At 43.3% G+C, this 12,187-nt stretch overlaps 1 protein-coding gene across 1 annotated transcript in view; it reads left to right on the top strand.

Annotated features, from left to right (window-relative positions):
* Positions 1–2,064: 2,064 nt before the first annotated feature.
* Positions 2,065–12,187, top strand: part of LOC140388180 (dynein axonemal heavy chain 3-like) — a 1,528,048-nt gene continuing 1,517,925 nt past the window's right edge. The window contains exon 1 of the mRNA XM_072471941.1: positions 2,065–2,251. Within this exon, the coding sequence (XP_072328042.1) occupies positions 2,228–2,251 (24 nt within the window). The 5' untranslated portion in view covers positions 2,065–2,227. The remainder of the gene's footprint in view (positions 2,252–12,187) is intronic.

Raw genomic sequence — 12,187 nt, forward strand, 5'->3', positions numbered from 1 at the left:
ACACTAAGGACTACAAAACTGTGATTGCAATTATGATACGTAATATAACTTTAAGCATGAACTGTATGAAAGCATTCTCGACAATGTGTGCAAAAAAATGTTAGAAAGAATTGCAAACATTTTTCTCAAAGAAAGTGGGATGTGACTTTCTGGGAAATGTTGAGAATACAAAGAGTTAATGCTAGATGCAGAACTATATAAAGCACTGACTCACAGACTTCTTGGAAAAAGGCTGGAGTGGAGAGCAGAGTAGCAGTGAGAGAGGTCAGAGTACAGTTATAGATAGAGTGTAGAGACTCGTGTTACTAGGGTGTAGATTACTAGATTATTGTTTACTATAGGAGTAAGTGGTCAAGCTTTAATAAATAGTGTAAATAAATGTTAGCTTTGTTGATGAACTTAGCTTCTGTGATCTTTGTGAACACTCCAACATCAATCCCGTTAAAAGAATCACAAAAACACCATGCTTTGAAGAGCTGGACTCTGGGGTGCACTCTCGTGCATCGGAGGCGCTGTAGGGACACTCTGAAGGCTTCACTTAGGATTGTTGCATCTGACACAACCAAATAAACAAAATCTTTGAAAGCAAGCACATATTCGAGGCAGAGAGAAAACACAAGGAGAGAAAATCCCTATCCAGCAACTCCTCCAAATCATCTGCAATACCCTGCCCTATTTGCGATAGAACCTTACGGAACAGATTGGCTTTAACAATCACATAACCAGCATAATCCTACCAGAACTGTCCAGATGATGAACAGGGGCCATCTTCACTCAAAGGACAAACAAGAACTCTTTTTTTTGCAAGAGATTATGGCGGGAGCACTGGGGTTAGGAGGGGGTTCATGATGTTTAGCAGCATATTGACTTTATGGGACTGGCTTCAGCCGATCAATCATCTTTGCTGTCTCTCATTCCCATAAGTCTGTAACTTGCTCGGTGATCTGAAGGAAACCAAAGCTCTGGATTTGAAATGCCTTGAGATGCTTTGTAACAATAAAGGGGTTGTGGAAATTCTTGTTGTCAGGGTGAGGGAAGATAAGATATTTACATGGCTCTGCATGTATCATGTCTCGGGCAGTAAACCCTGGGTCACAGTGCTGGAAAAGCGATAAAAGTGACTAGAGGCAACGTTACCCATTTATGAGCTGCAGCCCTGATTTATTAATACTGTAATTGTGATAACCCTCACAAGGATCGCGGGGGATCGCTGATTGACCTCTCTGTAGCTTTTGTGGAATACCAGTTACCGTGGTGAGCGGGCGGAGGCCTGTGGCTCGTTAGTGGGACCTTTAAATGTAGCTCCCAGAATGGAGGTTTCCTGGGCTGGGACGTTTGTTTTGTTTGCCGCAGTCGGGGTTTTATTTTCAGTTTAAAATAAACCAGTTTGGCCTTTCACTGCACACATCCTGCAATTATTACAATCATGAATTCCTGTCAAGCTGTTTGAAGTAGCACCTGGTAACTCAAGTGTTTGTCTGATCGTTAAGACTTCACTCAGCCTGCTTTCTGATTCTTTAATGTTGCTTCTCTCTGGAAAGATAGAGCATGAGCTAACACCGCTGCCCTGCTCCCATCAACACTTTTCTTTCCAAATTTAAGCAGTCAGAGTATCTTTAGGAAATGAATTTCATTTGCATCCCCAAATCCTCCGTTACCTGTCAGGATCTTCCATTCCCCTTTCTGCCTCTCAGCTCTTACTCGTAGCCAGCCTTCTGACAAAGCCAGAGCATTTCAGTGACCTGGAGAGTACACAAATATTATTCCGCATTGTATTTCAATGGAGGTTCCAGCTGTGTAGAGTAAGGCAAATGTGAAAAATTTACTGATGCTTCCTTTAAAATGCCGATGGAAACACAGGATTCTTTGTACAGTTTATCAGTGTACTTTTGTAAGGAGTAACTGAAGTATGCATTGTTGCACTAATCGTTACTAATGGAAACTTGGATTGTATCAGCAGACTCCATTCATTTGTCATTTACTGAGAAGTATGCATGTTCCTGGGGAATAGCCACACCTTTTTAAATCCTGCCCCCTGATCTAATACCCAGTCGGTGGAGCGAATGTTGTAAACAGGTTTACTAGTTTAGTTGTTGCTCGAGTTACCTTTTGTTTCAAATTGAAAAGCCAGATTTGTTCTCGTTAATTTTCCCATACACTGAATGCTTGGTGCTGGATTTTGTCGCTCCATTCCGAGGCAGAGCTTGCAATTGAAATCCAGGAGTAAATGGCTTCTGATGAACTTGATGTGGTAAGACAGTTCGATCCTTAATCTCACAGGGTTTGTTGGATAAAGATTGATTGGTATCTCTCTCTTGTCCTGAGATTTGGTGAAGTGGCCATGATTTGAAGGCACCAATATGGAAAACGTTAGCACAGGTTGGGGATAGCTTTTAAGTAAATGATTTTGTCAAAGCACTAATTCTGTCCTCTTTTTAATTGACATTACCCCAGGAGATTATTCTAGAAACAATGGTGCCATTTTCTCCTCTGTGACTGTTTGTTTAGCTGGTTCTACAGCACACTTTTGTCTTGTTCTAAAAATGATATTTGTGGCTTTTACTGAATAATATCACATAGTCAGTAAGTTTTAAACATACACAAAGATGATTAAATGTCAGGATAAATTATAAGGATGGGAATTTGTGATGTTTTTCTGCTCAGTAGCATTGTAAAGTTACGCTTGGTTTGAAGTAGAGTTAAACAGTTGTGCTGAAGTAAAAATGAAGACCAAGAACTGTAATACTGATTCACAGAACGATGATCTGAGCAGCAGTTTAGATTTACAGCATCTAATTTTACCCATTTTCAGTATTTCCACTGACTGAGCCGCGCAGAATTGATTTATCGGAAAGTGACCAATTTTAGTCAGGTTTTACTGTCATTGTTTAACACTTTATCAGAATATAAGAGTTAGATTTAAAGGGATCCAGGCTCAATGCTAGGTCTTTCCTAGGTATAATGATAATGTGGAGGAATGATAACGTCTTACTTCTGGTTTGGATGAAGCACTCTTGGTGACATAAATATCCTTCAGCAGGAATTGTGCGCCAAGGCGTCTGACTAAGAAAGTGATTGTTACTGGGGACTGAGCGCTTTGATCTGGATTCGTTATTTCATAGGCGGAAAACTCATCATGCACCAAGTTATCATTTCATGAACGTTTGTGTTCCAGTGTGAGCTTGTAGTGGCGGCACAAAAGTTGGAGAGAACTTGTACTTTATACGAGGAAACCAGCCCTCTCCATTCTGCATCATCTACAGATATACATTTTAATTCATTCTTGAACCGCTGCAGTCCATGTGGTATAGGTGCTGCTAGGGAGGGAGTTCCTGGATTTTAATTCCAGCAACAGTGAAGATATGGCAATATACTTCCAAGTGAATTGGGAGCAGGATGAGGCCATTTGGCCCCTCGAGCCTGCTCCCCAATTTAGTAAAATCATGACTGATCTGATTGTAACTTCAACCCCACATTCCTGCTGACCCCCGATAACTTTTCACTCGCTTGTTAATCAAGAATCTATCCAGTTCAGCCTTAAAAATATTCAAAGATTTTGCTTCCACTGCCGTTTGAGGCAGAGAGTTCCAGAGACTCACAACTCTGAGAGAATCAGAGTCAGGGTGGTGAGTGACGTGGAGGGGAACCTCCAGGTGGTGGTGTTCACAGGTATCTGCTGCTCTTGTCCTTCTAGACGGTAGTGGCCGTGTGTTTGGAAGATACTGTCTAAGGCGCCTTGGTGAGTTCCTGCTGTGTATCTTGTAGATGGTACACATGGCTGCCACTGTACATGGTGGAAGGAGTGAATGTTTGTGGAAGGGGTGCCAATCAAGTGAACTGCTTTGTCCTGGATGGCGTCGACTTTCTTGAGTATTTCTGGAGCTGCACTCATCCAGGCAAGTGGGGAGTATTCCATCACGCTCCTGACTTGTGCCTTGTAGATGGTGGACATGCTTTGGGAAGTCAGGAGGTCAGTTACTCGCCACAGGATTCCCAGTCTCTGACATGCTCTTGTAGCCAGAGTATTTATATGGCAAATCCAGTTCAGTTTCTGGTCAATTCGAACAATGCTAAACATTCCTGAGTGCGTTAAAGCTACACGAACAACCAATTTAAGATTATCAGTCACACTCATAATGTGGCTCATTTATACTTACAAGGTGCAACATATATTCACACACAGGGACATAGACTCTGCAAATAAAAGGAATATGTTCAAGCCTTGCACCTTTTTTGAATTACCCGGGAGTTTATACTTGTTCCCTGTTACTTTCTCAATGGCAACATAACTTGGCAACCAAGCAGAGTCAACTTGCTAACCAATCAGCACTCTTTTCCCGTGCAGTACAAATTGTTGTGCTCATTTGAAATTTGGCATTCTTGCATTTGTTCTGATGAGTGCAAGATGTAAAGCTTCAGCAACATGTCTCTCTTTTCAGTAACACTCAAGTTCTGTATTATATTCAACCAGTTATTTTTTACTTTGATCTTTGGTACATCTGCTCAGTTACTGTAGAACATTTCTCACTGGGTTGATAGACTTCTGTTAGCTGAAGGTAATAATGGTTATGGAGCCAAGGTGGGAAAATAAAGTTAAGATTCAGATCAGCCAATTATCTAATTGAATGGTGGGACATACTTGAAGGGTTGAATGGCCTCTCCTACTCCTACATTTTCACTGCTGATATTTTGAACCATCGAGTCATAGAATCATAGAATCCCTACAGTGCAGAAGGAGGCCATTCGACCCATCAAGTCTGCACCAACCCTCTGAAAGAGCACCCTAACTAGCAGTTTAGCATGACCAATCCACCTAACCTGCACATCTATAGACTGTGGGAGGAAACCGGAGCATCCGGAGGAAAATCATGCAGACACGGGGAAAACGTGCAAACTCCGCACAGACACCCGAGGTCGGAATCGAACCAAGGTCTCTGGTGTTGTGAGGCCACAGTGCTAACCACTGAGCCACCGTGCTGCTAGTCAGTGAGCAGAATCTGTAAACTATCAATTGGTTTTTATTTTAATGATGATAAATGTATTATCCTCATTTATCAGATGCTTCTGGTGATTTAAATTGAATTGGAACAGGGCAGAGTGCTTGTCACATTAACCAAATAAATATAAAACATGCAAGTTCATCTTCGGCAAAATGCACTATTTGCAAATATCAACTATGAATGAAAACTCTGAGGATTTACAGTGAGCAGAAAGGATTCACAATACAGAGCAGCAGTGAATATCCATTCAGAATCTGCCTGTGTGTAGTTACAGTGTGACTTGTTGGTGCACTGAACCAATTAATCTGTTCCTAAATTTTCACATTTCCTGTTAGCATCGAATTATACACTGGAGTAAAATCCCAGTTATTGAAAGATGCTTAATGCTGCATTTAATCTGCCCATATAACTCCCATCCGTATTATTGGCAAGCACTGAAAACAAGGAGACTCCAGCACTGCCAGGCCTGACCTCTGCACCTTATTTATGCAGTAATTGACAATGAATGGCTGGTGATTCACAGTGCAAGCTATTTAGCTCCATGAAACCTGTACATTCATCAGCAAGATAGCAAATGATGGTTACGTAAATTGCTTTCAAGATAACAGGAAAAATGTAATTCAAATGGGTTTAGTTTCAGTGCAGCTCTGATTGAATGGCTTTGTTGCCAATGGGCACATTATGATGATAATATTGATGCAATTTGAACCGATGATTACAGGCTCGGATAAACTGTGTTAATTTTTCGGCGAGATTCAAACTGAGTTGGTTTATCATAGAATTATACAGCATTGAAAGGTAATTCAGCCCAGCATGCCAAGTTGCTTATACAATTCGTCCCATTCGGTTACTCTTTCCCCTCTGCCCCAGAAAAACCTTCAAGTATTTATCAAAGTCTCTTATGAAACATATGACTGTACCTGCTTTCCCCACTCTTTCAGGCAGCATGTTCCAACATCGTAGGAAAAAAGAAAAACTCACCTAATCTCATTTCTATTTTTTTAACCTTATTTCTGTGTCCTCTGGCCACTGACCCCTCTGCCGCTGAACCCAGTTATGAGGAGTCCGGTTCGTGAACATAAAGAAAAACTATTTATTGTTTTAAGCAACAATATACACAAGGGATGGAACCTTAGTTCAGCCACATTTTGAATATTGTGTACAATTTTGGTCGCCACGCTACCCGAGGGATGTGGATGCTTTGGAAAAGGTAGAAGAGAGTTATCAGGATGTTGCCTGGTCTTAAGGGTATTAGGTATGAGGAGAGGTTAGATGAACACAAATTGTTTTCACTTGAATTACGGAGGTTGAGGGGTGACCTGATAGAATTTACAAAATTATGAGGAGCGTGGAGAGAGTGGTTAGTCAGGCTCTTTTTCCCAGGGTGGAAAAGAAAATTACTAGGAGCATAGGTTTAAGGTGTGAGGGGAAAAGTTTTTTAAAAATAAATTTAGTGTACCCAATTAATTTTTTCCAATTAAAGAGCAATTTAGCATGGCCAATCCACCTAGCCTGCACATCTTTTGAGCTGCGGGGGTGAAACACGTGCAAACACGGGGAGAATGTGCAAACTCCACACAGACAGAGACCCAGAGCCAGGATCGAACCTGGGACCTCGGCGCCGTGAGGCAGCAATGCTAACCACTGTGCTACCGTGTTTCCCCATGAGGAGGAAAGTTTAGAATGAAATTAATGAAAATCACTTATTGTCACAAGTAGGCTTCAAATGAAGTTACTGTGAAAAGCCCCTAGTCGCCGCATTCCGGCGCTTGTTCGGGGAGGCTGTTACGGGAATCGAACCATGCTGCGGGCCTGCCTTGGTCTGCTTTCAAAGCCAGCGATTTAGCCCTGCGCTAAACAGCCCCTGGAGATGTGCGAGGGACATTTTTTATACAGAGGGGGTTGAGTGCCTGGAACTCGCTGCTGGGGGAGTTGGTGGAAGCAGATACGGTAGCAGCATTTCAGAGGGATATTGATAAATACATGACTGGGATGTGAATAGAGTTATATGGACCCCTGAAGTGAAGAAGGTTTTAGTTTAGACAGGAAGTATGCCTGGGGCAGGCTTGGGGGCCAAAAGGTCTAGCATCCTAGTTGTGTAGTGGAGGGAGGTTCAATCCAGGTGATTGGGATCTGGGATCCAGTGTGTGTGGTGGAGAGTGGTTCAATTGAGGTGATTGGGATCTGGGATCCAGTGTGCGTGGTGGAGAGTGGTTCAATTGAGGTGATTGGGATCTGGGATCCAATGTGTGTGGTGGAGAGTGATTCAATACAGGTGATTGGGATCTGGGACCCAGTGTGTGTGGTGGAGAGTGGTTCAATTGAGGTGATTGGGATTTGGGATCCAGTGTGTGTGATGGACAGTGGTTCAATTGAGGTGTTTGGGATCTGGGATCCAGTGTGTGTGGTGGAGAGTGGTTCAATTGAGGTGATTGGGATCTGGGATCCAGTGTGTGTGGTGGAGAGTGGTTCAATTGAGGTGATTGGGATCTGGGATCCAGTGTGTGTGGTGGAGAGTGGTTCAATTGAGGTGATTGGGATCCAGTGTGTCTGGTGGAGAGTGATTCAATCCAGTTGATTGGGATCTGGGATCCAGTGTGTGTGGTGGAGAGTGGTTCAATACAGATATTGGGATGTGGGATCCAGTGAGTGTGGTGGAGAGTGGTTCATTTGAGGTGATTGGGATCTGGGACCCAGTGTGTGTGGTGGAGAGTGGTTCAATTGAGGTGATTGGGATCCAGTGTGTGTGGTGGACAGTGGTTCAATTGAGGTGTTTGGGATCTGGGATCCAGTGTGTGTGGTGGAGAGTGGTTCAATTGAGGTGATTGGGATCTGGGATCCAGTGTGTGTGGTGGAGAGTGGGTCAATCCAGGTGACTGAGATCTGGGATCCAGTATGTCTGGTGGAGAGTGATTCAATCCAGGTGATTGGGATCTGGGATCCAAGTGTGTGTGGTTCAATTGAGGTGATTGGGACTGGGATCCAGTGTGTGTGGTGGAGGGAGATTCAATCGAGATGATTAGGAGGAAAATGGGCCTTTGAAAACACCACTTTCCCTCACTATTCAGGTATCCCTTGATGGTTCATTTGAGGTGATTGGGATCTGGGACCCAGTGTGTGTGGTGGAGAGTGGTTAAATTGAGGTGATTGGGATCTGGGATGCCAGTGTGTGTGGTGGAGAGTAGTTCAATTGAGCTGATTGGGATCTGGGATCCAGTGTGTGTGGTGGAGAGTGGTTCAATTGAGGTGATTGGGATCTGGGATCCAGTGTGAGTGGTGGAGAGTGGTTCAATCCAGGTGACTGAGATCTGGGATCCAATATGTCTGGTGGAGAGTGGTTCAATCCAGGTGATTGGGATCTGGGATCCAAGTGTGTGTGGTTCAATTGAAGTGATTGGGACTGGGATCCAGTGTGTGTGGTGGAGAGTGGTTCAATTTAGGTGATTGGGATCTGGGATCCAGTATATCTGGTGGAGAGTGGTTCAATCCAGGTGATTGGGATCTGGGATCCAGTGTGTGTGGTGGAGAGTGTTCAATCCAGGTGATTGGGATCTGGGATCCAGTGTGTGTGGTGGAGAGTGTTCAATCCAGGTGATTTAGATCTGGGATCCAGTGTGTGTGGTGGAGAGTGTTCAATCCAGGTGATTGGGATCTGGGATCCAAGTGTGTGTGGTTCAATTGAGGTGATTGGGACTGGGATCCAGTGTGTGTGGTGGAGGGCGATTCAATCGACATGATTAGGAGGAAAATGGGCCTTTGAAAACACCACTTTCCCTCGCTATCCAGGTATCCCTTGATGTCATTAGTATCCAGAATGTATTAATTTCTGCCTTAAACATTCTCAATGATTGAACTATCTGGATCCCAGTCCCAATCACCTCAATTGAACCATACACACTTGGATCCCAGATCCCAATCACCTGGATTGAACACTCTCCACCACACACACTGGATCCCAGATCCCAATCTCCTGGATTGAACACTCTCCACCACACACACTGGATCCCAGATCCCAATCACCTGGATTGAACACTCTCCACCACACACACTGGATCCCAGATCCCAATCACCTGGATTGAACACTCTCCACCACACACACTGGATCCCAGATCCCAATCACCTGGATTGAACACTCTCCACCACACACACTGGATCCCAGATCCCAATCACCTGGATTGAACACTCTCCACCACACACACTGGATCCCAGGTCCCAATCACCTGGATTGAACACTCTCCACCGCACACACTGGATCCCAGATCCCAATCACCTGAATTGAACCACGCTCCACCACACACACTGGATCCCAGATCCCAATTAACTCAATTGAACCACTCTCCACCAGACATAGCTCTCTGGGTAGAGAATGGAAGGTTTCACAACTCTCTGAGAGAAATAATTCTTCATCATCTCAGTCGTCAATGACTGTTCTAGGATCTAGGGACTTCTGGAAGATCTGTTAGATCTTTTCATATAGTGATCTAATAGATCTAATAGACTTTCCAGCAGTAGTCACTATGATTACAGTAAAACGTTTGGGTGTAGACCACCAGATCATTTGTTATCTTTTAGTCCCATTCATTTCTCTCGTACTTTTACTTTGGTTTTAATCTCCTTGCTCTCATTATGTTCTACATTATTTCCGTTTATTTGTATGTCATTTACTGTAAAGACAGATGAAAAATATTTGTTTGACATCTCTGCCATTTCCTTCTTCCTGATTGTATTTAGTCCTGCCTCAGTCTCTAAGGTAACAATGTTTACTTTCTCCAATCTCTTCCTTTTTATACACTTGTCAGTCTCTTTCAATCTGTTCTTATATTTCTTGCTGCTTCACTCTCATTCTATTGTCTCTCTCTTTATTGATTTCTTGGTCATCCATTGCTGATTTCTAAAACTCTCCCAATTCTCAGCTTCATGCCTCTTCTTGGCATTGCATTGAAAACCTCCTGTGTTAACCAAATTAGATTCTAAACTTCTTCAGTGGAGATTTTGTTCTTTAAGGGATGCATATTCATTCAGATTTGGAAATGATTTCTTTGTCTGCCAATGCTTATCTACTGCTGTGCTTTTTAATCTTATTTCCTAATCTACCTCAGCCACTCATCCCTTCATAATTGGCTTTGTTTAAATTTAAGACCTTAGTTTCGGAAGCAGTCATAGTTATGTCAGTCATCCTATTTGAAGCATGATTATAATTGAAGTGTTTCTTTGAAAAACATCTGACAATAAGTGGATTTTCAGAATGTGTTCACCTTGTAACCTAAAGGTACACAGCTCCATCTCAGATAAACTTTCATTTATATAGCATATTTCATAACTTCAAAATATCATAAAGCACTTTCTAGATGATGAAGCACTTTAGAAGTGTTGTCACCTTAATAATATAGGAAACAAGTAGCCAATTGGTGCCTAGCAAGAGGTAGAAAATAGGAGCAGGCTGAGGCCATTTGGCCCTTCAAGCATGCTTCACCATTCAGTATGACCATGCCGGATCACCCAACTCTTCCTGTTCCCGCTTTCCCCCCATATCCTTCAACCCCTTTAACCCCAATAAACTGTATCTAACTGCGTCTTGAGAACATACAGAAAAACACCAGCCGTGGGCTGAATGTGTAGTTGGGAGTTCAGATCACAGGGGGGGGGAGAGAAGATTGCTTTCAGCCTCCAGTAGCTGCAGAAGACACACGTTGTTCGCCCGCAAATGAAGGTAACCTAGAGACAGTGGCGAGAGTTTGAAGAGCTGGTTCATGGGGCTAGGGGTGAGTTCAGAGCATTCCAAAGAAAATTGAAGTGTGACATAACAGAAAAGAAGGTGATTGACTGGTGAGTAATTTCTCTTTTTCTCTTATCTACAAAATGACTGGAACAAGGTACAACTAAACTGAAGCTGACTGACTTTATCACCTTGGATACCTTTCGCCGAAGGGTTAAGCTCTGTTGACTGATACTTGTGCTGGCAAAACTGTGAATTTTCTTTCACTGCTAATTTGTACTTAATTATTATTAGTCTTCAAATGAATTGTATTATTTTATAATTTCTGTTGCTGTGACATTAGCCTCTTGGCCAGGTTGTTATCGTAAATGAGAATTGGTTCTCATTTGGTTCAATAAAGGTTAAATAAATAGAACTAGGGACTTTGATTTAGAGTAACTATAGCATCAATCAAAACAATAATAATCTAAATGCAATCAGGACTGGCAGCATTGATTAAAATTGAATTTTTTATATTAAAGCACAGTAACGATGGTAGGGCAGGTGATGTGTTGCAGCTATAGCATGTGGGGCCTGGTGGACAACAATGTGATTCACAGTAAATATGCCTACAGTAAGTGTCTGTGGCTCAGAGTTGTTGAGCTGGAGGCTGAGCTGCAGACACTGGGATGCATTGTGGGAGGGGGGCGGTTACCTGGACACTTTGTTCTGGATCGCAGTCATGCCCCTTAGGATAGCAAATTTTGATTTCAGTAGTATTTATGGGCCTTTTGATTTAGGCAGGTATGGGGATCCAGAAGGTAGAAGTGGAAGAGCCTCAGCCCTTGCAATTGTCCAAGAAGTTTGAGGTTCTTGCAGCTCATATGGTTGACAGTGGGGTGGATGAATGCACTGACCTTGGTATTGTGGCACAGGAAGCTATTCAGGATGGGGTAGTAAATAGGAATATAGTGGTAGTGGAGAGGAACTTGGACCTGATAGAGTTCTACAAAATTATGAGGGGCATAGACAGAGTGGATAGTTAGAGACTTTTTCCCAGGGTAGAGGGGTCAATTACTAGGAGGCATAGGTTTAAGGTGCGAGGGGCAAGGTTTAGAGGAGATGTACGAGGCAAGTCTTTTACACAGAGGGTAGTGGGTGCCTGGAACTCGCTGCCGGAGGAGGTGGTGGAAGCAGGGACGATAGTGACATTTAAGGGGCATCCTGACAAATACATGAATATGATGGGAATAGAGGGATAAAGACCCTGGAAGTGTAGAAGATTTCAGTTTAGACGGGCAGCATGGTCGGCGTAGGCTTGGAGGGCCAAAGGACCTGTTCCTGTGCTGTACTTTTCTTTGTTCTTTGTTCTTTGGTTGGGGGGGGGGGGGGGGGGGGGGGGGTGCCGGGGGCGGGGGGTGGCGGATCCAATTGTTGTGGTTCACATAGATACCACCAACATAGATAGGACTAGGAAAGAGGTTCTGTTTAG

Source organism: Scyliorhinus torazame, chromosome 13, assembly GCF_047496885.1.
Source record: "Scyliorhinus torazame isolate Kashiwa2021f chromosome 13, sScyTor2.1, whole genome shotgun sequence".
NCBI lineage: Eukaryota > Metazoa > Chordata > Chondrichthyes > Carcharhiniformes > Scyliorhinidae > Scyliorhinus > Scyliorhinus torazame.